This window comes from Maniola jurtina, chromosome 5 (assembly GCF_905333055.1).
Source record: "Maniola jurtina chromosome 5, ilManJurt1.1, whole genome shotgun sequence".
Taxonomy (NCBI): domain Eukaryota; kingdom Metazoa; phylum Arthropoda; class Insecta; order Lepidoptera; family Nymphalidae; genus Maniola; species Maniola jurtina.
The window spans coordinates 5,144,840-5,172,440 of record NC_060033.1 but is presented as its reverse complement, the minus strand read 5'-3'; the positions used below and the strand labels follow the sequence as shown (position 1 = coordinate 5,172,440).

Below are 27,601 nucleotides of genomic sequence, written 5' to 3'. Positions count from 1 at the left end.
TCCATGACATTGTTTGTCAGTCTAGGAACTCTTGAAAAATATATTTTTTTATTTTATATTCTTTATATTTTGTATAAATTACATAAGTTCACATAGATGGCTCAAGACGTATACATCCTTGAATGCAAAAGCCCTCTTGTAATACGCGGGATCATCAATCATTTTTGTACATATTGTCATAAAAATATTGTAAATCGAATGTTTGAAAAGAGCAACAGTCGACTTTCTTGCTGATTCCGCTCGGTACGAAAATCATTCCGAATCCTACTTACATATGCATTTGACGATTCAAAAGTACTTGTAAAAGTTAATTTAATAAAAAAAAATACAATTTCTGACCTTCAACCACGCCAGAACGGAACAACGGAATATAGTTAAAGACCTGGAGTGTGACACAGGCTACTTTTTAGTCTGGTAGATCAAAAAGTTCCCACAAGATTTTTTGAAACATTAGTTCACGCCGAACTATCATTTTTTAAAAAGCTTTGTTTACTTAGAATTTGTGTTAGATACAAATACCTAATGACCAATTTTGCTACTAGACTAGAGGCGATTTAATTGCTTTTCAATTTTGCTTTCTATACTTATCTATTGCAAATAACTCAATGTGAATATTTCTTCCAGAATATTTTACATCTTCGTCCCGAAACAAGCGGGAGGTGTCCGGGACGTTATCAAGAGCGTTCAACTTCGGAAAATTGTTCTCAAGATCTCCAATCTGAAACAATGGGCGTTAGAGCAGTTGCCTACGGCGTTAATTGAAATTTTAACACGGAAAAAATAGGAACACTCTTAAAACAATGGTATTTTATCCTCTTTTGTTTTAACATTAGTGTTATAATTACGAAGAAAAAGTAAACTACAATATACAAAATATAAGTAAGGATCTGTCTGTAAATTCGAAGTAAATGCCGCTTAGAACGATTACATTATCAAAAAAACTCAAACATTCATTTGTATTGACTTTTGTTTGCCCGGACCATTCTTCAAAAGGCTGATACTATTTTAACAGGACTTTCACAGATATATACAGAGGACTATGTAAGAAATGCCGAGTGATCTAAACTAATTATAATCTAAGTAAAAAATAAGTACTTAATGAAAACCTAAATCGACGCTTATAAAGTCACAGAATAGACTAATAAAACACGGATGAAACGATTAAAAGAACTTCCATTGATTTTCATTACTCGTGAATACTCCTAAAAAGTATAAAGTACTTAGGTATCGACCCAGTACGGTGGGATGACGCCCTTCATGTTTGCGGACGAGCCAGGTTTACAGTCGTAGCAGCGGCACACTGAACAACCGGTCCATTACTAAGCAAAAAAAATGAAGTTGGTTCTGCCAACTTCTGCTGATCGATATCATCATAAATTGAGTGGAAATGCGCTTAAAAGCTCATATACGCACGATCCGCAAAAGACATCAATTCATATTGCTACTAACTGACTCACTGATTCGAGTGAACATGCCAGAATGAGTGTGTGCACGTGTGTTCGGTTTATTGAAGCGTGAAATAGAGCGCACATAGGTACATCTACATGCCAAAATGAGCGTAAATGCCCAGGATAAAATAATACAATCGGTAACAAATTAGTGGGTAAAATGTGAATGTCTCTTTAGTGCTTGTTCACGCTAAATCACCGATAACTACGCTAGCTACTTCGTGAAATATTATAATGCACTAGATGATGGCCGCGACTCCGTCCGCGTGGATTTAGGTTTTGTTTAAATCCCATGGGAACTCTTTGCTTTTCCTGGATAAAAAGTTGCTGAAGTCAATTTCCCTGTGTACCAAATTTCATATAAATCGGTTTAGCGGACGGATTTTTATGATGCAAATTGATTAACTAAATTATTGTGAACTCTGCAATAAAAGCTGTTTTATTTATTTACTTACTTTCTAAAAAACGTTAACTTTTGGTCATTGCTCGTTAATCTCATTAGTTACTACCTACCGAATGAGATTAACGAACAATTCTTTAGTAGGTACCTACGTAATATCAAGATAATAATGTAGGAAGCTGGATATTAAACACCAATAATGATGCCAAAAACCGCTCAACAGAGTTGGAAGGAAGAAACAGTCGCGAGGAAAATTATTCTTGTATTAAAATTATAGGTAGATAGGTGTCTATCGGTTTTCGATATTCTGATTAACGAAAACATTTTGCTTGGAAATAAGATTGAGTCCCTGAGGAGCTGACGAGAAAACTGCTAATGAAACAACCTTCCTTCAGGCATTTTGCACTTTAAGATATTTATTATAAACACTGTGTTTCTAGAAGATACTTTTATTCTATTTTTTTTTACTTTACGTACCACCTTGCCTGCGATTTCACCTAGAAATTATAATCCAATCCAATTTCGATAAAGAGAGATCCAACTCGGCTGGGTTGCGTTCGAGAAGCTTCTAATCGAAATCGAGACCTCCTCGATTCCATTGAATCACCTACAGGATCTTGTAGATCCAGTTGTAAATTTAGTCCTATCTCCTGATATCGAAGTCTAGAGTTATTTTGAAAGGAAAGTTCAAAAGTTAAATTGGGCTTATTCCCAAACGAAAATTTCACATTTCCATATTGAAAGAGTATCTCTGTGAAATAATCTGCCCATTTTTAATGCAAAGGAACTGGGGAATATGTAACATTTGTTCTGCATGATTGATTGGCAAAGTTAATAACCTTTGGGACCCGATCCTTTTATTTTGTTCGATTTATTTCGACCTTTCGTTCTTTGCACTATATTATGCTTAATGATCAAACAGGCTACGGTTTCTGCCAATAAAAATATTAAAATAAGTATTATCTTGGGACTATGTTTATTTATTGTTACAAATCTCACAAAGATTCTCTGTTATTGTAGTTTCCTAATATTTCCTCTCGACAACAATAGAACGAATTCAATATTGCTGTATCCAAATAAGCTTATATTTTCCTTTTGAATCGACGTTGTTGTGTCAAGAAAATGTTGAAAGCCTAAAAAGAGAATTATTGGGAAACCGATTACCTACCTATTATTTTTTTCATTTTGTAAGTTATGGTACCTAGTAGGCTAGGTAGACCTTTCTGATTTAAGCTATTGAGTCTTGAAAAATATTATGGATTTCCCTACCTAAGTAGGGAAGTAGGTATAAGTAGGGTAGCTTACTAATAAGCTAAGCTATCTTTTCCCTTAAGCTATATCTACGAAATGTTCTGAAATTTGGTTTATGTATTTTATCCTAAAACTTAAGAAAAATAGTTCTCCTTCCTAAGCACTACAGAATTGGGAGACTAGTTTTGAACGTCATCTGGGTTGAGGTTCGTTCAGTCGCCCTTGACGGTTGTTCTATCAATGAGGTTTGTAGAGCGCACTTTGACTTTGCTCAGACTTAAGACTGTTAAAACGGGACAGCGCTATACCGCTGGCATAAATCTGCCTCGTTTTAACTGAAACTTGATTCTAAGCAAAGAAAAAGTGCGCTCTATAGATTTGAACCTAAATATTCTGGCCGTCGAAATTAAGTGGCCGATGTTGATAATATTATAACCTAATAGTATCTAAAACAGAATTTTTAATCTACTGATATTACTAAGGTAGGCATCTACAAGAGAAATTTTTGAATAGTCAATATAAAAATTCGCCATTTTATACAGGAAATTAAACACGATTCGTCAGATCGTTTAATTTTACATGAAGATAACGGAGCATAAACAGAACTGTCGTGCCTCCTCGGGGGAGATATAATTTGTAAAGTTTATAATGAAATACTCCGCTGAAGATGCCGAGTTTGTTATAGAGCGAGAAACTGAAGTTCATGAAAATACTGAAAGATATTGGGTCACACCGGGAATTTTTTATGTTACATTTTTATTATAATTTTACAAACACCTGCTGTTCTGTATGTGACTCTTGCTTACATACAACAGCAAAATAATCCACTTCATTTGACAAATTACTTACGGTCACGAAACGTCTCTGTTCAACTTTTCTTATACGAACTGCTAAGATTTGGTAAGCCCTTTTGACGTTACTTGTATGAGAATGTAACACCATGAATTCACCAAATCGGTAATCGATGAAAAATGAAAGACATATAAGCCTGCCTATGCAAATTGCAATCAGACTTGCTGGCAAGTAATGATGCTGCCTTAGATGGCGCACGCTATTAGAAAGGCCGTGGAATATCGACTACGTACGGGTGCAGAACTTATTTATTTTACAAAAATTTGATCTTATTGTACCCAAAGTTTTAGTAAAACTCGCCAGCGCGTTCCGTCGAAGCGCGAAATGGGACGAGCGAGTTGTTAAAGTCTCGACTGCCGACAAAAAGAGGACCTTATCTCAAACTTACTTATACCCGTCAAATGACGTCTTTTCACGATGCATTGCGCTGGGGAAATGAAATGAAAACTATCGTAAACTTGTCTGCCTTAAGCAACTGTATCTATCTATAGGTTTGTTTCCTTTAGGGATTTAAGGTACTGTGATATGACTAACTTTTATAGTTTCTGTGTTTAGAACTTAACAGAAAGCACAAGCATAACCAACTGAACAAACTTTTCAAAGATTTTTAAGGTTATGGGTACAAATATCGTATACGCGTACGTATACCATACAATCCTACAGTGCAGCTGATCGAAGACACTACATCAGTCATTGCTAAAATAGTATTTAATTGTGATGATTCGCTGAATTTATGGTATTCTTGCTGCAACTATGCATTTTAACCAATAGTGAGAGAGTGTCAGCCAATCAGAAGACTGCGATCGTCACATTGCACCTAGCTGTCAAACTAAGTATGGTGGCAGGCCTACAGGTTCTGTTCTCACGTTCTGTTCGTTTCAGGCTACACAGAGACGTTATTTTAACACGACGACGCGACGTGTAAATTGTAAAAGTGAGTGTATTTACTTGCGAAATTAAACCAGCTTAATTAAATTCATACGTTTCATGAGCACGAGCGCTTCAGCTAGGTCTGCGGGTCACATGCGATTACATCTTTTTATCATACAACTAGAGGATGCCCGCGACTTCGTCCGCGTGGATTTAGGTTTTTAAAGATCCCGTAGGAACTCTTTGAATTTCCGGGGTAAAAGTTGCCTATGCCAATTACAGGGATGCAAACTACTTCGGTACCTTTCATAGAAATCGGTTAAGCGGATGGGTTTTTAGGAATCCCGTGGGAACTCTTTGATTTTCCGGGATAAAAAGTAGCCTATGTCCGTCCCCGGGATATAAGCTAACCCTGTACCCGGTCAAACTGTTGGGCCGTCATAAGGTAGCAGACAGACAGACAGACAGACACACTTTCGCATTTATAATATGGATTATACAATAATAAAAATATAAACATTAAACACATCTTATCTTTTAATGTTTACATATTACCACAGAATATAAAGTACTGCGTTGGTATCTACTAGATACGTAATAGGTAAATGCGAGCATTGGCTACTTACCTATTCACTTGACGATGACAAAAAGCACTTGTAAGAAAGAGTTCATTTAATATTTTAGTTCAATTAAATCTTTTTATTTCTGTTCCAAAGTTCATTAGAACAATTTAATATAAAATAAATAATTTAAAATTACATATTTAAGTTTTTATTTTATTCAGAAAGTAATAATACAGATTTTCACAAATGTTAAAAATACTTAAATATAAAATTTATAAAACAAAAATATCATCCAAATCACTGTAACGAGGCAGGGTGCCCAGAACACTGGCTGCGTTACCTCGTTGAATGGCCAGACTAATATGCTGACCAAGGTAACTGCCAGATTTCCGGTCACCCGTGGACTCCACAAGACGGGATGACAGGTCCTTAAACAAGGATCTGGCATCCTCGCCAGATATTTAAGTTAATTTAGTGAGTAATTAAGTAACTACCTAAATGCACTAGTGCGTTTTCTATCGGGTGGTGGGTGTGCGCAGCTGATTGTTTTGTATAATATTACCTACCTATTGAAAATATTGAAAAACTTTTGACCGCTAATGAGCCTATGTTTGTAGTTTGTACTACTCTACCAAATCTCTACCAATAGATGATTAGCCTACTTATAATTACAGTAGATCTTAACTAACCGAACGTCTCCTGAAATTGCCGTCTGCTTCGAACCTATTAGATTGGTGCCGAATGTATTGTATGTTAGTGCTTTCGCGATAGCGGAAACTTACCTAATGATTTATTAATAAGTAGCTCCCGAGTTATTTTTATTAAGGGGACTTTTAAAGAGCAAAATGATGAACAAAATAATAATATTAGATCTTATCTATGCAGCTTTCTAATCATACAGTTACTAAACTGAGATACCAGATTATCTTCATGACTTAAGCTGAGACGTGTAGGCCACAAAATGGATTAGGTATACCACCTAGAAACTACTACTGGGCGCTAAAAACGCTTCTCTCAACAGCATATCCCCAGGTTTGATCCATGATAGTTTGATTGCCAAAACAAGTTTGAACCATTTGCACTTGACACTAAAGCTCTAATTGGGTGGCCCGCGGATCGGATCGTTGTAAACTGGAGTAACATTGCCCGTAGCAATTAAGATTGCATGTCTCCAAATTAAGTTAAAGCCCGACTCCAATTTATTGGTTCGTTTGCTTTGATAGTGCCGTCTAGTTTGGTACAGTCGGCAAAGGGCTTAGTAAATGAGTCCATGACCTGACCGTAGTATAAATTATACTAAATCTACCCCTACTTACTTCAAACTCTAAATTGCTTAGAAACTTGAAAACTCCTATGTCATTTGCTACAGTTCAGTAGAGGAACAACAAAAACGTATTATTGGCTTGATTTTATGAAGAATAAATCGAAACTTTATGAAGAATAAACTTCCATCAGCTGTGTTCTCAAAAAACTACAATTTGGTTCTAGTCAAGCCTGGTGCTGTTGATGTAGATATTAGGGTGGCGCGCTCGGCGGTACATATTAATTAATTACATAGGTACCTACCTAGCTGTTGGCGAGCAACGATAAGCGAGTGAGTTGGGATAGCTTTGTCGCTGGAGTGAGTGTGTGAGAGTTGGGCATCGTGTGTGAGTAATCGCCCAAGCAAGTATTTTGATAATTAAATGATTATGATGATCATTAATATCAGTAATATCACATAAAATCAGTTTGATGCTTCAGCTATTAGAGTTAATACTTAATGGGTCTTAAGACGGCGGGTAATTGGCAACAAGAAGTGATGCGAAATATCAAACCGCGCGAGGGGCTTCGGCGGTAACAGCGTTTAATCACGCCCTTTGAGCCCCCACCCTTTTACTAGTGACGCTATAATTTTGTACTTTTTCAGGACAGTCCAAAAGTGCAAATTGTCATGGGCGGCGGTAATTATTTAATATCAGGTGACCCTGCGGCTTGTTAGCTCGGTAAGTATATTTTATAATAATAAAAACAACTGGCCAAATGCGAGTCAGAATCGTATACGAAGGGTTCCATACCACCATGCACTATTCTCCCAATACTGCGTTTACCAAGGCGGAGTTGCCGTTCCACCATCCCTCTTGCTATAGGTACCTATGTGCCCCATTTTAGTGTGCCCCGTGCATTGACATTTCGCCTTCGCAACTCTTTTTTCTCAGTAAGTATATGTATATTCAGTTACTGTGGTTCTGCTACGGATCTCCAAATTTCTGATTTAATTACATAGAGCTGGGCGAGCAATGCTCAGTGCATTGCTCGCCCAGCTTAAAAACTAAATCTGATGTTCTAAGCGATGTAACTATACATTGCGTATTGCTACGCAATGTTCGAAGACTGGTCTTCAATAAAAATGGAAGTATAGTCACCTATTTTGCATGCTCAAATGGAGAGTTCACCTTAATTGGAGGCCCCAATACGCCGTAACAAGGCAAATGGAAATTACAGCGAAGGGCGAATGTAATCGAATAAGACCTCCGATTTTCCCATAAATATCGTCTACTGTGGAACAGTGATTTAGCTAGGTACGTAGGTACCTTTTTATTTTTATTCAGCTGCAAGTTAGCCCTTGACCGCAATCTCACCTGGTAGTAAGTGACGATGCAGTCTAAAATGGAAGCGGGGTAACCTGGTAGGGGTATGGCAGTTTTACTAAACCCTTCCTACCCTTTAGTTTCTACACGGCATCGTACCAGAACGCGTAATCGCTTGGAGGCACGCCGTTGCTGATAGTATAGGAACTAGCCACGGCTGAAGGTATAGTGCCTGAGACAGCTCTTGAGGCGGCAGTGATTATGGATTTAAAGACCAAGGCTCTCAATGTTACTTGCCTGTCTCCTGCACCGTACTTTACAACTACAAGACGTCTCAGTCAAGGCACAGTTTTACGAATAGGTGTAACCACACCTATTCGTAAAACTGTGCCTATACTAAGGTAAGGAAACAGTCCTATGCTTATAAGTAGGTCGTACATAAAAACAAAACAAGTGGAATTATCTAGATAACAATACTTTATTCCAATACTATTTACAATCAGATCAGTAGCTATATACAATCAGTGAATACCTATAGACAAACGTTTTGGAATATTTTACAAAACACAGAATATTCAAGAATTATTTTGTAAAGAAGCGTAAGTATGCGAAGTAGGCCTTAAGTAGAGTTTAATTATTACGGAATACTGTTTACACTAGGTATATTAAACACAACATTGGTGGTAGCTTGGTGGTAGCTTGGTGGCCATTCACCAACGGTAGTTGAAGTTGGCCATCCCACCATATTGGCGTGGTAAGCCGTGTTGGCGTCCGTACGTGCCTTGGAGAGAGAAGTCACCGTTCTTGCCGACTGGCCACTTTCCACCAGCCGCTGCTTGGTACTGTGAATAAAATGAATAGATGTAAGCAATCAGATTCAAAAAGCCTTTGGTTAACCCACGGTTCACGGACTCAGGTCGGACGTTGAGGTCTCGAGTTGTTGGAATTGCACCCAAGCAACGGGTAACGCCGATAGCCTAGTGGTAAGAACGTCCGCCTCCTAATCGCAGGTCGGAAGTTCGATCCCGGGCACGCACCTCTAACTTTTCAAAGCTATTTGCGTTTTAAGTAATTAAATATCACTTGCTTTAACGGTGAAGGAAAACATCGTGAGGAAACCTGCATACCTGAGAGTTCTTTATGTTCTCAAAGGTGTGTGAAGTCTGCCAGTCCGCATTGGGCCAGCGTGGCAGACTATGGCCTAACCCCTTCTCATTCTGAGAGGACACCCGTACTCAGTAGTTGGCCGGCAATGGATAGATTACTTCACTTCACAGGTAACGCAACTGACCTGGCGATCTACCAAGTATCAACACTTCGCTGGTAGTAGCAATAGATAGACATTCCTCCGTGCTGGTGGTATACCCGGGGTTGTAGCTGGTCCAATAATAATTTTTGTACCTATATTATAGGTAGATACTTTAACTTAACTTAGGTAGGTAGATATACGGATACGGATAGCATATGGATACGGAGCATAGCATACGGATGGCATATTATTGTAAATTGAATACTTGAAAAGAGCAACCGCCGAGTTTCTTGCTGGTTCTTCTCAGTAGGAACGGCATTCCGAACCAGTGGAAGATTATTTTGACGATTCAAAAGCACTTCTCAAAGTTTAATTGAATAAAAATATTTTGAATTTGAATTTGAATTTGGATCACGTGGCTACTTTGACATGTTCGTAGTAAGATAGGTACTTACAGAAGTGCCACCATGGATCTGCCGGCTGATATCAAGCGAGGCAGCTGCGTTAGGGTTCTGCCAGTTGAGGCCGCCACCGAAGTGCGATGAGTCCCCTGCGGCGCCCAGTACACGTGTTCCGTACACTTGACCGTTCAGTTTGCCGCGGTTGTCGTTAAAGATTTGGTGCTCGTAACCGCCTTTGCCCTGCAAGAGTAGGTGTTAAGTCCAAGTCAAAATCCAAATCATTGTTTTAATAGCCTACAAGTCACTTACATACTTATACCTAAGTTCAGTTTTTTACAAGTTGAAACAACAACAAGTTGAAAGTTACTCCCGATTGAAAAAACTGTATTTTCAGTATCGGGTTTCTGAAGTTAATTAGACGGTTTTGTAGACCATAATATTTGTTGGAATCTGCCTATATTATAACTACCGCAGTAAAGGCAAAACTTTACTCACAAATAATCCGGCGTCATTTTGTCCAAGAGTTCCGAACACACGGCCATCTCCGATCTTCCTGTCCAGGGTAACATCACGACGCTCTCTCGGATGACTTTGCACGTACCACTCTGGGTAACTAGAAGAAAGATAATAGAGGTCAGTTGCATAGAATAAGATTAAAGGTGCCCACGCACTCGAACTGAACTGCAGTTCAGTTCGAGTACGCGGTACGCGCGTCGCGGCTGGAGAGAATATCGTGCGGGGCGCTGCCGCGACGCGCATTTCTGCTGCAGTTCAGTTCGAGTGCGTGGGCACCTTAATCATTAAAGAGAAGATTAATATTGCTATGGCAATCAGTGATTGTTAGGTACTTACTAGGATTTTTTTTTGAAACAAAGTTCTAGTGAAATATAGATAGTTAAACGGTAAGCACCCAAATGCTAATATATGAAAATGAATCTGTTTTTAGGGTTCCGTACCTCAAAAGGAAAAACGGAACCCTTATAGGATCACTTTGTTGTCTCTCTGTCGTGTCTGTCAAGAAAACCTTTAGGGTACTTCCCGTTGACCTAGAATCATGAAAGGCAGGTACCTATTGACTCGCCCTTGGTCGGTTTTTGTGAAAATGCAGCCTTATGAATGGCTCTTAGCAGAAGTTCCTACAGCCAAAAATTTAGTTCTTTACTTAATCATCGTCATGATCAACTTTCTTTTTACAATTTTTTTATTAGACAATAGGAATTATTGTGAGCAGAATGTTATTACTTGGTACTTACGTATCAACTACTACCACTTGTGGTGCATAGAACTCTTGGGCGGCAACAGCGAGAAAGACCGCGGGTAAAATGTAGAGGAACTGCATTTTGTCTACAGAAGAAAAATAAAATTAGGTGATAAATTACTAATTTTAGGTAATATTGGTTGATAGTATAAGTCTATAACTTAAAATTTAAAAAAACCCCGACACAAAAACCTCTAACAAAACTAGAGAAGAGCTGATAACTTTCAAACGGCTGAACCAATTTTCTTCGATTGTAGCTAAGAACACTCTGGATCAAGCCACCTTTCAAACAAAAAAAAACCAAATTAAAATCGGTCCATTCGTTTAGGAGCTACGATGCCACAGACAGATACACACGTCAAACTTATAACACCCCTTTTTTGGGTCGGGGGTTAAAAAGGCACATACCTACTACACGATACACCACAATCCTGAAAACCCCCTCTACCATGACGTGATTATTTGACTCTCAACAATGATGAATACGACACAGAGAAAGAAATGGTCGCGTGGACTACACAAATTCCGAATCCCCTTAGGGATTGAATTTTCAAAAATCCTTTCTTAGCGGATGTTTTGTCATAGTAGCTCTGCATGCCTTTGTTTGATCCGTCCAGTAGTTTGAGTTGTGTTGGTAGATCAGTCAGTCACCTTTTCCTTTTAGGTAAGAAGGTAACTTTATGGACGATTCCCACCAATTGCGTATGCAGCATGTACACGTGACACGTGCGTAGTCATGCGCGTGAACCCGTAGACGTAACTGCACGCATTACGTCTACGTGAACGTTCACGCCACGCAAGCGGTATGCCATGTTTCATACAGTTCCATACATTACAACGCAATGGTACGTGCTACATCTACGCTTACGCAGCCTGTGTGAACGAGCTCTTAGATTATGCAAAAGCCCCTTGTTGTTACATTTAATTAAGTAGAAAAATTGTTACCTTTTTATGAAAGTACGAATACTTGAAGATAGAATACTGGGTGTTCTTCCAAGGAGATTCACAGTTTGAATGATAAATTTCCCCATCCAGAAAGACTATTTATACAAGATATGGGTTAGTGCGGGAGTTCCTGCGCTCATACAATCCGTGAGCTAAGTTATTCCCCTAGTACGCGGTAACGGGTAGATACGATTCATTAATAAATTAATTAGCTTGCAAATATTATTTGATAAGAAGTTTATTCCTCTGCCTTCTTATCACTTGTATAAACGTATGACGTTTTCATCTTATTATTGAGGTAGTGATTCATGCATACTATACCTACTAATTATTATGCATTTCGTCCCAGTAAGTTAGAGCAATACTACGAAGTGATACCCATGCAACCGCCAGTCTGTCGGGGAACAAACACAGGTTTTAGTGGGTGCAAGCCATTTCCTATGTGTAAATAAAAAAGTTAGAGCGATTACGCACTCATCCGATCCGAATTCGTGAAAGTAATATAACTCCGTCATCCGTGACAATATCTCGGATTCAATTCGGACGTATGACTACAATAATGTCAAAGATGTCCACTGAATTACTTGGATTTGGATCAGAGATCGGATTAGTGCGTAAGCATTATCCGAGTTCGGTCCGAGTTTTTCATATCCATAATTTCACTTACTCGGATTGGATGAGTGTAATCGCTCTTCATGGGTAATTTTTTTAAATTAAATTACATAATTATATTTTTAACTCTTTAATATAAAAAGGTTATATACAAAAAATATATATAGGTAATGCAGATTTATAAATATATTTAAATGTAACTACAAAAAATAAGTATGCAGAACGTAAGTAAATGTAACTACGTCATACACACTTAGTTTTTAAAGCAACCCAGATTATTTGAATCAAATCACAATCGAGACTTGTAATAACAGTCATATCCGTAAACAAAGTCAAAAAGTAAAACCTTATAAAATTAAAAGAAAAGTGAATTTATTTATCAATGTGGGCTCAATTAATAAACATTTTAAAATGATTGTAACTTTACACAATGCTTTGTCTTCTTCTTTCGAATGCGAAATTACTAATGGCAGAGGGAAATCGGTGTCACCTATACCTACACTATTTAGGCCCCTAAATAAATATAATTAATTGTTGTAAAATTCTACCCTTTAATTTTAATACGCCGTAACTTAACACCGTGGATCGCGATGTTTAGAGCTTCATACAAACATCACCCCGTACAAAATAATTAATTAGGTTATTTTGAACCGTTGTAACTTTAGAACCCAAGTTATTTCATTAGAAATATTACTGAAATCCTCTAAATTAATTATCTTGATGAATAATTATTCAGTTTCCTGTCACTACCCATTTTATATATGTACGAATGTGTTTTTGTATGTTGGCTCATTATTTCATCAACGAATCAACGGATCGGTGTAATTTTTTTGCATTGGAGTGACATAGACTACTTTTTATCCCGGCAAATCAAAGAGTTAACTCTTAAACTTATGCCCACCCATAAGTTTAAGTTAACGGTAAATAAACAGTATTCAGAAACCGAAAAAAAATTACAAATACAGACCACCAGCCGTATCGCTAAAACAAATCAAATAAATAAAAATCATTTTCACAATTTAAAATAAAATAAAAATTGTTACAGTTAAAACGTTTAAAGTTTGTTAAAAGTTTAAAACTATAACTAAACTAAGACATTAAACCTAAAATCACACAATTCGTATTTACAATTTACTTAAAACTTAAACTACTTACTACTTACTTTAAACTTTAAAACAACTTAAAGTACTATCTATATTTACTATACAAATATTTTTTTAAATAATTATAAAAGTAACCGACCGAACGTTCGGTCGAAAAAATCACCGTCGGCCATACATTTGGCTTCGGTCAAAATAGTCCGAAGTTTTGGCTGAAGCCAAAGGTTTTCTAGTAAGCAGCGAAATTAAATGAACTGCTTTTAAAATTACTGGTAAATAAATATTGTAATTGAAATTATTTCGAAGTGTTACCAATTAATTATAATTATTATTTATGACAAATTCAACAAGGCCATTCAATCAACATTGTATCCTTGACATTTTGCCAATCTTGAACTAAACTTAGCGTTATTAAACCTTCGACTTCGGCCAGAAATCGACCTTTGGTTGGACACTAAAATGGTAGTATAATGCATACATTTGGAGAGCTCACTCACCATATTTGCTCTGGGTCCACTGTCATGTCAAAAGTACGTGAATCGTAAATTATGGACCTTAAATTACGGACTAAAATCGTACTTTTCATCGTACATGATAGTTAACAAATAGAACAATTAATATGGCGAGTTAATTCTCGAAATGTCTGCACTATACATTTTTTTTTTTTTTGTAAAAGTTTATAAAACACCAAAAATATGTTATTTTGATGTGCGGACACGATTTTGCAAAACTACGATTCATTCATTCATTACCTAAGTAAAATTTTATAAGATAAATCAAAAGTAAGAAAGTAAAAAATATAATATCATGATGTTTTCATCGATTTCACTTTAAAATATTGTTATCAAGATAAAGTACGAATAAAGAAATAAAGAATTAAGAAAGAAATCAGCAACAGAAAGATGGAAGGTGATTGAAAAAAATCTGTCTTACAATGTAATGAACGATATCATGCAACAAAAAATATATACCAAACCTTATGCTGATTGCACTCAGACTCTAGCTAGTGCGTAAGCTACCATACAAATAGTTCTATGTCTACTTCGGAACGTATTTTTATGGATTCGGATCGGATGCAGTGCGTAATCGTCCTTAGCATTCAATATGTACTAAAATCCGAATAATGTAAGTAGCCCGTATACCGTAGGCTAAGCAAGACGTACCAAAGAAAACCTAAATTCTCCCGCTTAACATTATTACATACACTGATTATTATTATTCTATTTTTTGATGCTTTAGATCTAAAACTAAACCAGATATCGATTTATCTCTCCATCAACATTATCTATGCCTGACAAAAAATAAAATAAAACATAATATTTATTTTAAAAGTTATGAGGTACCCTTGAAACGTTCCTATTTTAATGCAAATGTTGATGCAAATCCACGCGTAAATAAACCATATAAAAATTACAAGAATACAAAACCAGCGACGCCAAGACATACTTCACCCAATAATGATTGCAAATGTGTTTAGTTTGTTTACAAATATTGTTCAGTTCTGCAAAATAATAACTTAATACCAAACGTTGACGTTATTAAAACATCGTGCATCTCGCTTTTGATTAAGTGCCGCCCGTAAATGTTGATTGAAATAGTATATTCTCATGAACAACCAAGTTCTACGAGCACTTATAGTACGCGACAGGTTGAGATGGCAATCGGGGTATGAGGCGGGGGACGCCCCGCGTACCCGCACGTCAACCGCGCTCACCCGCAGCGTGTGAGCGCAGTTGACGTTGACGCAGGGGCATACCCCGATTGCCCCTGCATCAACGTGCCCCTGGCAACGTGCCCCTGCAGCAACGTGCCCCTGGCAGGGGACTGCCTCATACCCCGATTGACATCCCAATCTGTCGCGCCCTATAGGTGTAATTGAAAGAGATAGGAGTCTACAAAAAGTTAAGCGATCTTGGTTTGAGCGCAGTCTTCCGCAAATACTGATGGGCGAGCTTGGTTAGGTCGAGTTGATCCTGAGTCTTTCCGCACACCAACGTCTGCCATTTATTGTCAAGGTCGGTCTGAAAAATGATGTTTGTTCAAATACAAGGACACACGGGGACACATTTTCGAAGAAAAATTTCTTATTGACTTGCTACTTGAGAGTAACTTTGATCTTTTTTCAGATGGTAAGAACGCGAAATTTATTTTCGGCCGTATTTAAAATGACCACCATTCAGAACAGCTGTTTTGAGACCGCCATCTCCTCTTCCGAAGGAAAAACGGAACACTTATATAGGATCACTTTGTTGTCTGTCTGTCTGTCGTGTCTGTTAAGAAAACCTGTAGAGTACTTCCCGATGACCTAGAATCATGAAATTTGGCAGATAAGTAGCTCCTATAACACAAGTAAAGGAAAAAATCCGAAAATCATGAATTTGTGGTTACATCACACACAAAAAAAATGTGTTCTAATACAAAAGAGCTATATCTATAGGATATTTACTGAATCGCGTATAGATGGCGCTGTTGTCATAATTTTGCAGTATCGCATTTAAAAATGTTAAAATATTCTGTACGATGGTACGGAACCCTCCGTATACGAATCCAAGTCGCACTTGACCTTACTACTCACTGTCCATATACTAATATTATAAACTGTATGTCGATCTGTATGTCTGCTAATTTTTATGACACAGAGATAGCTTGCAACTCGTGGACGGAAATAGGCTACTTTTTATCCCAGGAAAAAAAGACCCGCGGCATAAAAAGCTGACAGACAGACGAACGTACACCATACGCTTAGTAACAGGGTACCGTTGGCATCTTTCGGATACGGAACCTAAGAAAAACAACTTTTTCTCGATAGAAAGTGCACGTTGCAGAGATAGAGGTACTACTAAAGTGTTAAATTTTATCGCTTCGACTCTGCGTTAATGTAAATCGACCCTATATCTGACTAACCTTAATACACTTTCGAGCAATAGTTTTTCCAATAGGTCCAGGATTTTTACCGCTATATCACGTTCAATAAAAAAAAATACAAACCAAAATCAAAACCGGCCGCTCCTCTCTAACCTCGTCGGACAGGTCTTCATCGAACTTAATGGAGCGTACTGCAGACTTCTTCAACACCAGCGGCTCGCCGGTTACACGAGATATCTAGTGGAAAAGCGAGAACTTTCTACACTATTCCCCAGCCCGACAAACGATTCTTTTAGCGTCTTGATGTTACCCATAGAGCGACAAAACATATGTTTTACATATGGTATGTTAACAGGGCTCTCTCCGTCACTTACTCCATACAATCGTAGTCCCAATTTCATTTGAATATTAAGCAACCAAAGTCCATGTTTTGCAGACATATTCTAGAAACTAATTTCTGTGCCTGTGGTGTTTTAGATTTTTCTAAAAATATGTAGTTTTAAAATTACATGGGCTCCAAGATTTGTATGTGAATTTTTAAGACCGCGTAACTTTGAAACCGAATATTTTAACGGAAATCTGGAAAACCACGTTTCCGGAACGTTTCTACAAAATTCCATTGAGTATCATTGGTTAGTATTCCAATGAGAGACGAACTACGTTTGTATGGAGCAAGTGACAGAGAGACCCCTCTTAAACACGTAACTTCATCATGATAGTTCGTTCTGCTGTTCGTGCTGCTGCCATTATCGGCACTCTAAGGCTTAGATCTATAGAGGGCACTTGGACTTTGCTCAGACTTAAGACACTGTTAAAACGAGACAGCGCAATACCGCTGGCACTCGTTTTAACTGAAATTTAAGTCTAAGCAAATTCAAACTGTACTCTATAGATTTCAACCTAAGAGATAGATACGGAGCTAATGCTCAGATTGATCGGATTGAAAACGAAATACATATATGAATAAAGCGTGCGTTAGAGATCACCCACCACATAGAGATTTCATTACGCTATGATGAAGCTTACGGCATATTTCTATGTTTTGTCGTTCACTGATATTCAATTGATAACGGGTATAGTTTAGCATGTCCCGATCATTTTCATAGTTCCCCTGTGCTTTTTCTGTTCAAGCTTACGGCTAGCAAAAAAATACGTAGCTCTAGCAACTAACTTGCACATTTCTTACCCAGTGTAAACAAGCAAGTCTACTTCTGCGAGCTTGTATAGTAAAACTTGCAGACATTGACATAACGATAGCATTAAAGGTACAAACGCACTTACGCTTCGCTACGCGACGCGATAGCGCCTTACTCCTACTGATAATATAAACGCGAAAGTTTGTATGTATGGATGGATGTATGGATGTTTGTTACTCTTTCACGCAAAAACTACTGGACGATTTGGCTGAAATTTGGTCGCGGGCATCGGCTAGTATAAACTTGCCATGCCTCGTCGCTCAAGTGCGCTTTGCTCCATATAAACTCATAAAAAGTATATTTGACGTGGCGCCTCGCGTCGCGCAGCTCAGCGTAAGTGCGTTTATACCTTTAGAATAATCTTTATTCCAGATGTTACATCCATTTTGTTAGTAATACAAACAATTGCTTATGACAATAATGCTACTGAAACTTTTTCCCATAGGTAAAATAAAATATTTTGAAATCGGTTCAGAAGTGATGAATATTATGAAAGTATGTAGTGTAACGAAAATATTTTTGATTGATAAAAGGCAGCGTTTGGGTGAAAACAAACAAAGATTAGATATTAAGTACATTTATTGAAATAAAAAATGACATTGGGTCTCATTTGGACTTTGGACTGGACTAACAATATTGACAGTGACTAAACTAAAAAACAGAAATAAACACATTCGTACTTTAATCTTACAAAGAATAGTTTGTGATAATACAAAAAAAAACCCTATCACTACAGAATAAATTAAAACATTTTAAAAAAACATAAATTATTAACAAAAAGAAAAACAAAAATGTTCAACAAGAAAATAAATAAGTTTTTAAAATAAATATCAAAAAATGTAGATTCAACACTGGTCTGTCAATATTGTACAGGGAAAGATGGGAATATAAAATAGATTGTGCGATTTATAGCTATCCCTTTCATTAACCACAAGAAAAAAGTGTAACTAGACGAAATAGTCAAGTTTAATAAAGAAAAGCGAAATGTTCTCGCTTTGTGAAAATTCAATTCGTGCTTACAATAAAAGTATTACTAGCAATTTAAAAAAAAAATTGCAGACTGATTTATTAGAGGTTGGCAAAAAGCACCAAGACACTCTTTCAGATTGTAAACTTGACTATAGTTCCATTTATTCCTCTTTTGGTTAAATGAAGGGATAAAAATCGCTGCCTATTTTATATCTGTACTGGAAAGGGTACGGTAAAGGTTACAAGATGGTGGATCAGGTTATGGGAATATGCCATTTTATCATTTCAAAAAAATACTCTTTAAGTAGCTGCCGATTTATATTAAAATTGTGAATACTTTAACAAAGAAAAAGTGATAGAAAATAAATAGTTTCGTAATTACATTACACACGACGATGGTAGTCGAATAAGTTAAAAGAAAAAAAATGACAAAAAATTTACAGGCAAAATTACAAAGCAAAATACTATTTAATAGACTTTCAATAATAAATACAAGGGTAGGATAGGTCACCTAACAGGGATAGTTAGTATTTGAAACTTAAAACCGTAACTACGACAGCCTAGATCTAGATTTTTTTATCCGTACAGCCAATTTTAATACTTTCAATTCACTTCAAAATCTTTCTCCCTAACCGAACTACGGTAAAATTTATTGCGAGTTGTTTTTATTAAACGAGTTTTTTTTAAATCAACGCGGATAATTCTATTTCATACAATCTCTGAACTAAAGAGACAGGTCGAAATATACTGTTATCTCTTTCAAAATACTCCTTGCGGAAAAGGATGGCACTAGATTTAGGCTGAGATTTATTGAGCGCATTTTGACTTTGCTCAGACTTAAGAGTGAGTTAAAACGAGACAGATTTATGTGAGAGATATACATCTGTCTCGTTTTAACTTTGTCTTAGTCAAAGAAAGTCCAAGTGCGCTCTATAGATCTCACACTGAGTCCTGTCAATTTAATTTAGTTTACAAATCGTGTAAAACAGAACTAGCCACAATATCATAACTTTTTTTAGTTTTTATGAATAAATAATTATTTATAATAATTTTATCATGTTAGTTGATTTTTTGATACTTGATTTTCAAATTACGCCAAGTTAGTCCGCTAAAATAAATTTTCGTAACCGTAGTCAGATCTGTTTTAGAAACAATTCGTTTCATACAATTCAAAACAAACCAAACCTAAACTTTAAACTCACGATTCTTAAAGAAACTAAAAACTAATAACACTAAAATAATTTGGTGCATGGTAAACTTGAGGTAAACATTTATAAACGTAGAACCTAATTAAAAAATCTAATACTAATGATGAATATATTAAAATCCAAGGATATATTCATTTGATGAAGATTTCATCTTTGGTAGCCTACGCCCTAATCTCATCTTTTGGTGCGCTTATAACTATACTTATTGAGCTAAAAGTTAAAACTTTTTTTACAAAGAAAAAATTATATATTTATAACTTTGATCATAATTATTAACCCTTTCGAAAAACGAATAAAACATTCACTTAGAAATTGAATGATTAATATAATACAAATATTTTTAGGCAAAAAGTTTTTTATATTTTTGCGATAATGCAAGAAATAATTATCTTCATTAGTTCATTGTGTTGCATCATGCAATGCATTAGTTAGTTCATTGTGTTTTAATAGTCATAATTCGTTAGTATTTTATAACATATTATCAGGTTTTGAAAATCTGTTATATGTCTTTTCAAGATTTTAGGTTAGATACGCAGAGCCGCCGGCAGCCGCTATTATGGTCCAAACATATTACACTGTTGTGATGTGTCACAACCACAAATTAAAAAAAATTAATAGGTAGAAAAATGTATCTTCTATCTTTGATACCGAGACAGCGTGATGCAGATTATTTATACAATAGCGTCAAAATCAAACCAAATTAAAGTCTAACGCTAAGCAAATACGTCTGGTTTTACAAAAACACACACTGGTGGTTTTAATGGGCTTGGAGTAGCGACATCTCACACTTCTATGACAATCCTACATCTAGTTGCATTTAGATACATGGCCAGTGAAAGCGCGCCAGAGCGCTATGGTATCTTCATACTTCAATAACAGAATATTTAATAGTAGCTTATAGGTACATAAGGCTTATTTCGAAAAGACTACTGCTGCCTAAAGTTTAATAAACGCCTCTCTTTTTATCGCGTTAACCCTTATCTATCTCTCTCTCACGTGACAAAGTGAGCTCGGTCTGATGCGATATAGATTCCGATCGCCTTCTATCATGTCATGACTCACGACACACCACAACACAGTAATGTGTTTGCGTCTTTATAACCTACCTATCTATCTACATACTACAAATCGGTATTTATATTACTTCACAACCGTTTTTACTCCTGTACATTTCTATTACCTAATTATTATTATTTTATCAATGTAATGCGAAACATCTTGTAACTTTTGGTATCGTGTTCAGTGTTCGCGTATCAGTCATCGAGTAACTATTTAGAATAACGTTACAAAACAAACGTTACTAATAACGTTATGTTACTGTAAGCGATGTTTTATTACCATATCCCATTTTATAATACCAAACTTCACATATTATTAGTGAACATATAATAGTCATTGTATAATTCGTCCGTTTCTTTCTCTATCTGCCACCATTGATTTTCCTTTTCAACCTCATTGCTTTTCAGCACTTTATTGGTCAATATTTCATCTATACGCGACGTCGACGGCTTTTGATTCGTCACTTTATAAATGTGATCAGCCAACGCATTAGCGAGTACTTCTTTAGGAGCTATTAATGCTCCGCTATTTGTAACGTTATTGCCGCTAGTAACGTTATTGCTAATATGACTTAAACTATTACCGTTATCGCAAGCTAACTCATTAGAACTTGTAATAGTTCGTAACCTCTCCGCGTTTAATCTCGCGAAACTTCTGGGGGATTCGATATTAGTAATATTTCTAAATACACTAGGATTCGGTCGTAAGTCCGTCTGGTTGTCGTAAATGTCATCATAGAGTATTAAATTGGGATCGAGGGTGTTAGGTAGAGGATTAGTATGGATATAGGACCTGTGTTGTACCTTAGTTTTTTCTGAGATAACGTTTTCTATGTCCATTTCCTCCATGCTCATTGGTTCCGGAGTGTTTTCGAAGCTATGGAGGCTGGTAGATTCTTCTAGAAGCGAGTTCTTCACGATGGATGGTGGGGAGAAGAGTACAGAACTATCTCCAGCAAGGGTTTTGCTCTGAAACAATACAAAAATCTTTTAGCTTTACAATATTAAAAATTAAAAAATTCGGGTGTCAGACGTTTCAAAACTACTAAACGTTGGATACACCTTAACGCGGACATTATAAATTGTGTGATAAGGGCAACTAAAGCCGTAAGTTAAGTATAGCTGGCATCTTGCTGACCAACCATGCATTAGTAGTCAACTTATAGGCGTTTCCACAAAAAATGACGCGGCAGGTACTTGCGATTGCGAGTGCGAGTGTGGCGTGCTAGTAGCAGTAGCGTTGCCCCAGCTCGGTGCGAGCGCTTTGCGAGCTTTCTTGTGCAAAGCTAAACTACTTACCGATATGATGTCGTGAGTATATAGCCAGCAACTAGCGGGCTACAAAATTGTATCTAGAAACCATGCATTAGTAGTCAACTTACAGGCGTTTCCACGATAAATGACACGTCAGGCACTTGCGATTGCGAGTGTGAATGTGGCGTGCTAGTAGCAGTAGCGTTGCCCCAGCTCTGCGCGAGCGCTTTGCGAGCTTTCTTGTGCAAAGCTAAACTACTTACCGATATGATGTCGTGAGTATATAGCCAGCAACTAGCGGGCTACAAAATTGTATCTAGAAACCATGCATTAGTAGTCAACTTACAGGCGTTTCCACGATAAATGACACGTCAGGCACTTGCGATTGCGAGTGTGAATGTGGCGTGCTAGTAGCAGTAGCGTTGCCCCAGCTCGGTGCGAGCGCTTTGCGAGCTTTCTTGTGCAAAGCTAAACTACTTACCGATATGATGTCGTGAGTATATAGCCAGCAACTAGCGGGCTACAAAATTGTATCTAGAAACCATGCATTAGTAGTCAACTTACAGGCGTTTCCACGATAAATGACACGTCAGGCACTTGCGATTGCGAGTGTGAATGTGGCGTGCTAGTAGCAGTAGCGTTGCCCCAGCTCTGCGCGAGCGCTTTGCGAGCTTTCTTGTGCAAAGCTAAACTACTTACCGATATGATGTCGTGAGTATATAGCCAGCAACTAGCGGGCTACAAAATTGTATCTAGAAACCATGCATTAGTAGTCAACTTACAGGCGTTTCCACGATAAATGACACGTCAGGCACTTGCGATTGCGAGTGTGAATGTGGCGTGCTAGTAGCAGTAGCGTTGCCCCAGCTCTGCGCGAGCGCTTTGCGAGCTTTCTTGTGCAAAGCTAAACTACTTACCGATATGATGTCGTGAGTATATAGCCAGCAACTAGCGGGCTACAAAATTGTATCTAGAAACCATGCATTAGTAGTCAACTTACAGGCGTTTCCACGATAAATGACACGTCAGGCACTTGCGATTGCGAGTGTGAATGTGGCGTGCTAGTAGCAGTAGCGTTGCCCCAGCTCTGCGCGAGCGCTTTGCGAGCTTTCTTGTGCAAAGCTAAACTACTTACCGATATGATGTCGTGAGTATATAGCCAGCAACTAGCGGGCTACAAAATTGTATCTAGAAACCATGCATTAGTAGTCAACTTACAGGCGTTTCCACGATAAATGACACGTCAGGCACTTGCGATTGCGAGTGTGAATGTGGCGTGCTAGTAGCAGTAGCGTTGCCCCAGCTCTGCGCGAGCGCTTTGCGAGCTTTCTTGTGCAAAGCTAAACTACTTACCGATATGATGTCGTGAGTATATAGCCAGCAACTAGCGGGCTACAAAATTGTATCTAGAAACCATGCATTAGTAGTCAACTTACAGGCGTTTCCACGATAAATGACACGTCAGGCACTTGCGATTGCGAGTGCGAGTGTGGCGTGCTAGTAGCAGTAGCGTTGCCCCAGCTCTGCGCGAGCGCTTTGCGAGCTTTCTTGTGCAAAGCTAAACTACTTACCGATATGATGTCGTGAGTATATAGCCAGCTACTAGCGGGCTACAAAATTGTATCTAGAAACCATGCATTAGTAGTCAACTTACAGGCGTTTCCACGATAAATGACACGTCAGGCACTTGCGATTGCGAGTGTGAATGTGGCGTGCTAGTAGCAGTAGCGTTGCCCCAGCTCTGCGCGAGCGCTTTGCGCGCTTTCTTGTGCGACGGCATGTTTTCCTTATCCGTGTTGCGTCGACCGCTGCCTATGCCCGAATCGTTCACCTGTAAAAATAAATCATAAACTACATATTTTTATTCAATATGAGTACAAGGTCACTGTTTAGAGCAGCGGTGAACAGTTAGCCACAATGATTGCCAATCTCCGATAGGAGATGGCACTAGAAGAAGAAGCCCTTTTCGTTTTGAGAGGAGACACGTGCTGAATCGGCGATGGGTTAATAATAAAGATGAAATACGTAGTTTGATCGAATTTTCGTTAGTCTAAGGCACGTCTGTCTTTTTTCCTTTTTCGTGTAGTCTGTAGAGTTGTCGTTAAGAGTTTTTTAACCCCATACCAAATGAGTCCTTTGTAAAAATATATGACAAGCACTCCATACCATCAGAAAAAATTTAAATTAAACGAAAACTGCCCCCCGATTCTGTAAGAAAAACGTATTCATCGTTATCGTCAAAAAATTCTGCCCTTTGATTGGTTCATTCGCTGTTGACCTTTTTTCACAGCCAATCAAAGGGCAGAATTTCTTGACGATAACGATGAATACGTTTTTCGTACACAATCAGGGGGCTGGGCAGAGTACAATAACATTTAGACCTACCTGCACATTAATTTCCTGTTCCGCAGTGGATGATAGCATAGAGTCGTTCAATTGTACTGTACTATCGGAGTTCTCTTCGCGTTTGATCATCTCCGTTATATCTTCAACGAGGAGACCCGGACTCGACGGTTCGTATTTGAGGCCGGATTTCTTGCCTATTTCCGCCATCGCCATTTTGAAAGGAGTTGGTGTTCTGAAATTTAAAAAATCCCGGTCAGGTGCGAGTCGAACTCGTACACAAAGGGATCCTGCTCAAGTTGAGAAAGCGGTGGGATAACCAAATCTTAGTTAATATGAATATGAGATGTGTGAATTGTGTGGCACAATTTAAGAAATAAACGTTTTTTTTAGTGTCTTTCTAATTACGTAAACTTAAAACAAAATGTAAGAGAGTTCCAAACGTGCCCAAGTCTGAGAAGAACCCACAACAAACCTGGCCGGGGTTTTTTGAGTTCAACTTACTTTGGCGTGTTGGTCTTGAAGTGACTTCCATCAGGGGTTATATTCACGGGCGTGGGAGTGTGAAGTAGTGGACTAGCGCCTAGATCCTGAAATAAGGAATCACTACAATTAATATCGTAAAGCAACCAAAATCATATTCTTAATGGTTCAGATTTGATTAAATTACTACTACGGCTACAGTTTCGTGCGTTCCGAATATTTGTAGAACAGTCAAAAAAAATTGTAATCTTTATATAATTTTATAAACAGAAATTAACATTTTTCGATTGCTTATTGCTAATATATCTTGTTTATGAGACAAAATCTTCCAAAGTGCCACGCTTCCGAGACATAAACTATCAAAGTGGTACTGATGGTTAGACTGTTAGAAACTTGACACTTTGGAAGATTTCATCTCAAACAATACTTGTTTGTATGAGACAAAATGCAAAATGAGTTTGATGCCAGCTATTGATTAATACAGGTTTTATGTGTGACGGCCTTTTTTCCCAAAAAAAGCCGTCACACTTTTAGTGTTTTCTCTCCATACTCTTAGATTTTTCTCGCTTGATGTATTATGTTAACTTATTTTGGTACGTTCTCTACTGTGTGAACTTACTCTGCTACTTTGCGTATGTCTCAGAGGCGTATCGAAGGTCGGGAAGGAGAGTCCTGCGGGCGAGTTGAGGAACTGAGACGGACTGAAGGGCAGAGCCTTGATTGGAGTCGCGCCGTCCAACACTTTTGATATTGCTTTCTCCCATACCTACAAACAAAGAAAAAAAATGTATCACAAAAAAACTACAGCAAATCTCATTTAATTAATTAAAAAACACGACTGCCCTGACATACTAATTTTTTTTTTTTAAATTTACAGCCAGTGTCACTTGGGGTGATGTAAGGATTTGAAAAACATCCCATACATCTAGATCAATCTAAGTCATGGTGGTGGTGGTGGTCATAAAGTTTCATGATTCTGGTCAACAGGAAGTATCCTAAAGGTTTTGATGCCCTTGACAGGCATTGACAGACAGACAGACAGATGACAAAGTGATAGGATTCCTTTAAGGATTTCTTTTTCTCCGGCGATACAGGACCCTAAATGTACACAGAAGCTACCCCTATAAAAAAATTAACTAAACGAAACCAACCCATGGAATGAGAAGAGTTTTGGCCATAGTCTACCACGCTGGCCAATTGGGGATTTGCAGACTTCACACACCTTTGAGAACATTGTTTTTTATACATAGTACGTATTTGTACGTCGACATGGCTAATGTGCTGAACTATGTTTCTTACATTTAACACCTAATGTATGTACTTAAACACATTATGCAAACAAAGAATTGTATTGTATTAGGCTATCACGGGTTACCAAGTATAAAAACGGTTAGTTAAAAAAATAGTGATACAATACGTAGACTCACATGTGGGTTGTGTGTGATGGCGGCCTGCCTCTTGACCTTGCCTCGCCTCAGTATGGGCGGTGGACTAATGGCTTCCGTACTCTTCTTTGGAGACAGGTACACTGTGGGAATTACGATCTCCTTGCTCCCTTCCGATTGGATCGAGTATGTTACTGAAAAATAATATAATAATAATCTGTATATTATAAACTAAAGGATGCCTGCGACTTCATCTGCGTGGAATTAGGTTTTGTTAAAAATCCCGTTGGGAACTCTGCTTTTTCTGAATAAAAAGTACTTATGTCCGTCCCGGGATGTAAACTAAGTCTGTACCCATATAAGTCGGTTTAACGAATGGGTCTTTGAGAATCCCGTGAGAACTCTTTGATTTTCCGGGATAAAAAGTAGCCTATGTCCATCCCCGGGATGTAAGCTAGCTGTGTACTAAATTTGATCAAAATCGGTTTAACTGTTGGGCTGTGAAAAGCTAGCAAACAGACAGACAGACACACTTTCGTATTTATAATATTCATATAGATGGGAAACTGTCTGCCTGTGAACTTTTCATGGCCCATCCGTTTAACCGATTTTGACGAAATTGGAGGTAGGTTACATCCTAGGAATACTTTTTATCCCGGAAAATCAGAGTTCCCACGTGATTTTCAAAAACCTAAATCCTCGCGGGCAAAATCGAGAGCATTATAGCTAGTTGAGTAATAAATTGAGATATTCGTTTAAAATTGGGATACTGAGTTAAGCTGGGCGACATCGACAAAATGGGCGTATCGCAAAAATATACAGGTCAATCAGTTTAAGATGGAAGTGGGCTTACTTGGAAGGAGTATGGCAGTTTCATTAAAAACCTATACCCCAGATCGGTTTCTACACGGCATCATACTGGAATGCTCAATCGCTGGAGGCACGTGTTTACTGGTAATGTGGTAACTAGCGACGGCCGAAGCCTCCCCAGAACAGAGACAATTTAGAAAATATAAATTCCTAAATTGCGCCTGCTGTTAATCGAACCCGGGGCCTCCCACCTATAAGACAGCCTTACAACTGCGAAAGGGAAATTGTAAATACACAATATAATAAGGGGGGTGATTTACCTGTGCTATTACTATCGGCCGTAGATGCTTGATTTAAATAATTCTTGATAGCAGAGTCATCGGAGAGATGTTCTATGTTCACGAATCTAAAAGTAATATTTTAACATGCATTACTTTAAGATTTTAACGACATTTAATGCTGATAACATTGAAGTTCTTATATCAAGTATATTGGTATTTCTTCAGCAGAT

At 37.7% G+C, this 27,601-nt stretch overlaps 2 protein-coding genes across 9 annotated transcripts in view; both read right to left on the bottom strand.

Moving 5' to 3' along the window:
- Positions 1-8,413: 8,413 nt before the first annotated feature.
- Positions 8,414-11,925, bottom strand: LOC123865772 (gloverin-like). Its single transcript, XM_045907003.1, has 5 exons — positions 11,808-11,925; positions 10,858-10,948; positions 10,100-10,217; positions 9,659-9,844; positions 8,414-8,796 (listed from the first exon to the last, which is right to left on the bottom strand). The coding sequence occupies exons 2-5, from the start codon at positions 10,941-10,943 to the stop codon at positions 8,665-8,667; spliced, it is 522 nt and encodes a 173-aa protein (XP_045762959.1). The 5' UTR covers positions 10,944-10,948; positions 11,808-11,925; the 3' UTR covers positions 8,414-8,664.
- Positions 11,926-15,290: 3,365 nt separating this feature from the next.
- Positions 15,291-27,601, bottom strand: part of LOC123865769 (myb protein) — a 65,599-nt gene continuing 53,288 nt past the window's right edge. For 7 of the 8 annotated variants that reach the window (XM_045906994.1, XM_045906992.1, XM_045906997.1 and 4 more), the window contains 7 exons: positions 27,411-27,496; positions 26,323-26,474; positions 25,515-25,661; positions 24,917-25,002; positions 24,455-24,647; positions 23,724-23,900; positions 18,142-21,784 (listed from right to left, as the gene is read on the bottom strand). In XM_045906994.1, the coding sequence (XP_045762950.1) occupies positions 21,122-21,784; positions 23,724-23,900; positions 24,455-24,647; positions 24,917-25,002; positions 25,515-25,661; positions 26,323-26,474; positions 27,411-27,496 (1,504 nt within the window). In that variant the 3' untranslated portion in view covers positions 18,142-21,121. Of the gene's footprint in view, positions 15,541-16,507; positions 16,622-18,141; positions 21,785-23,723; positions 23,901-24,454; positions 24,648-24,916; positions 25,003-25,514; positions 25,662-26,322; positions 26,475-27,410; positions 27,497-27,601 lie in introns of those variants that run through there. The other variant, XM_045906999.1, reaches the window with a different exon arrangement.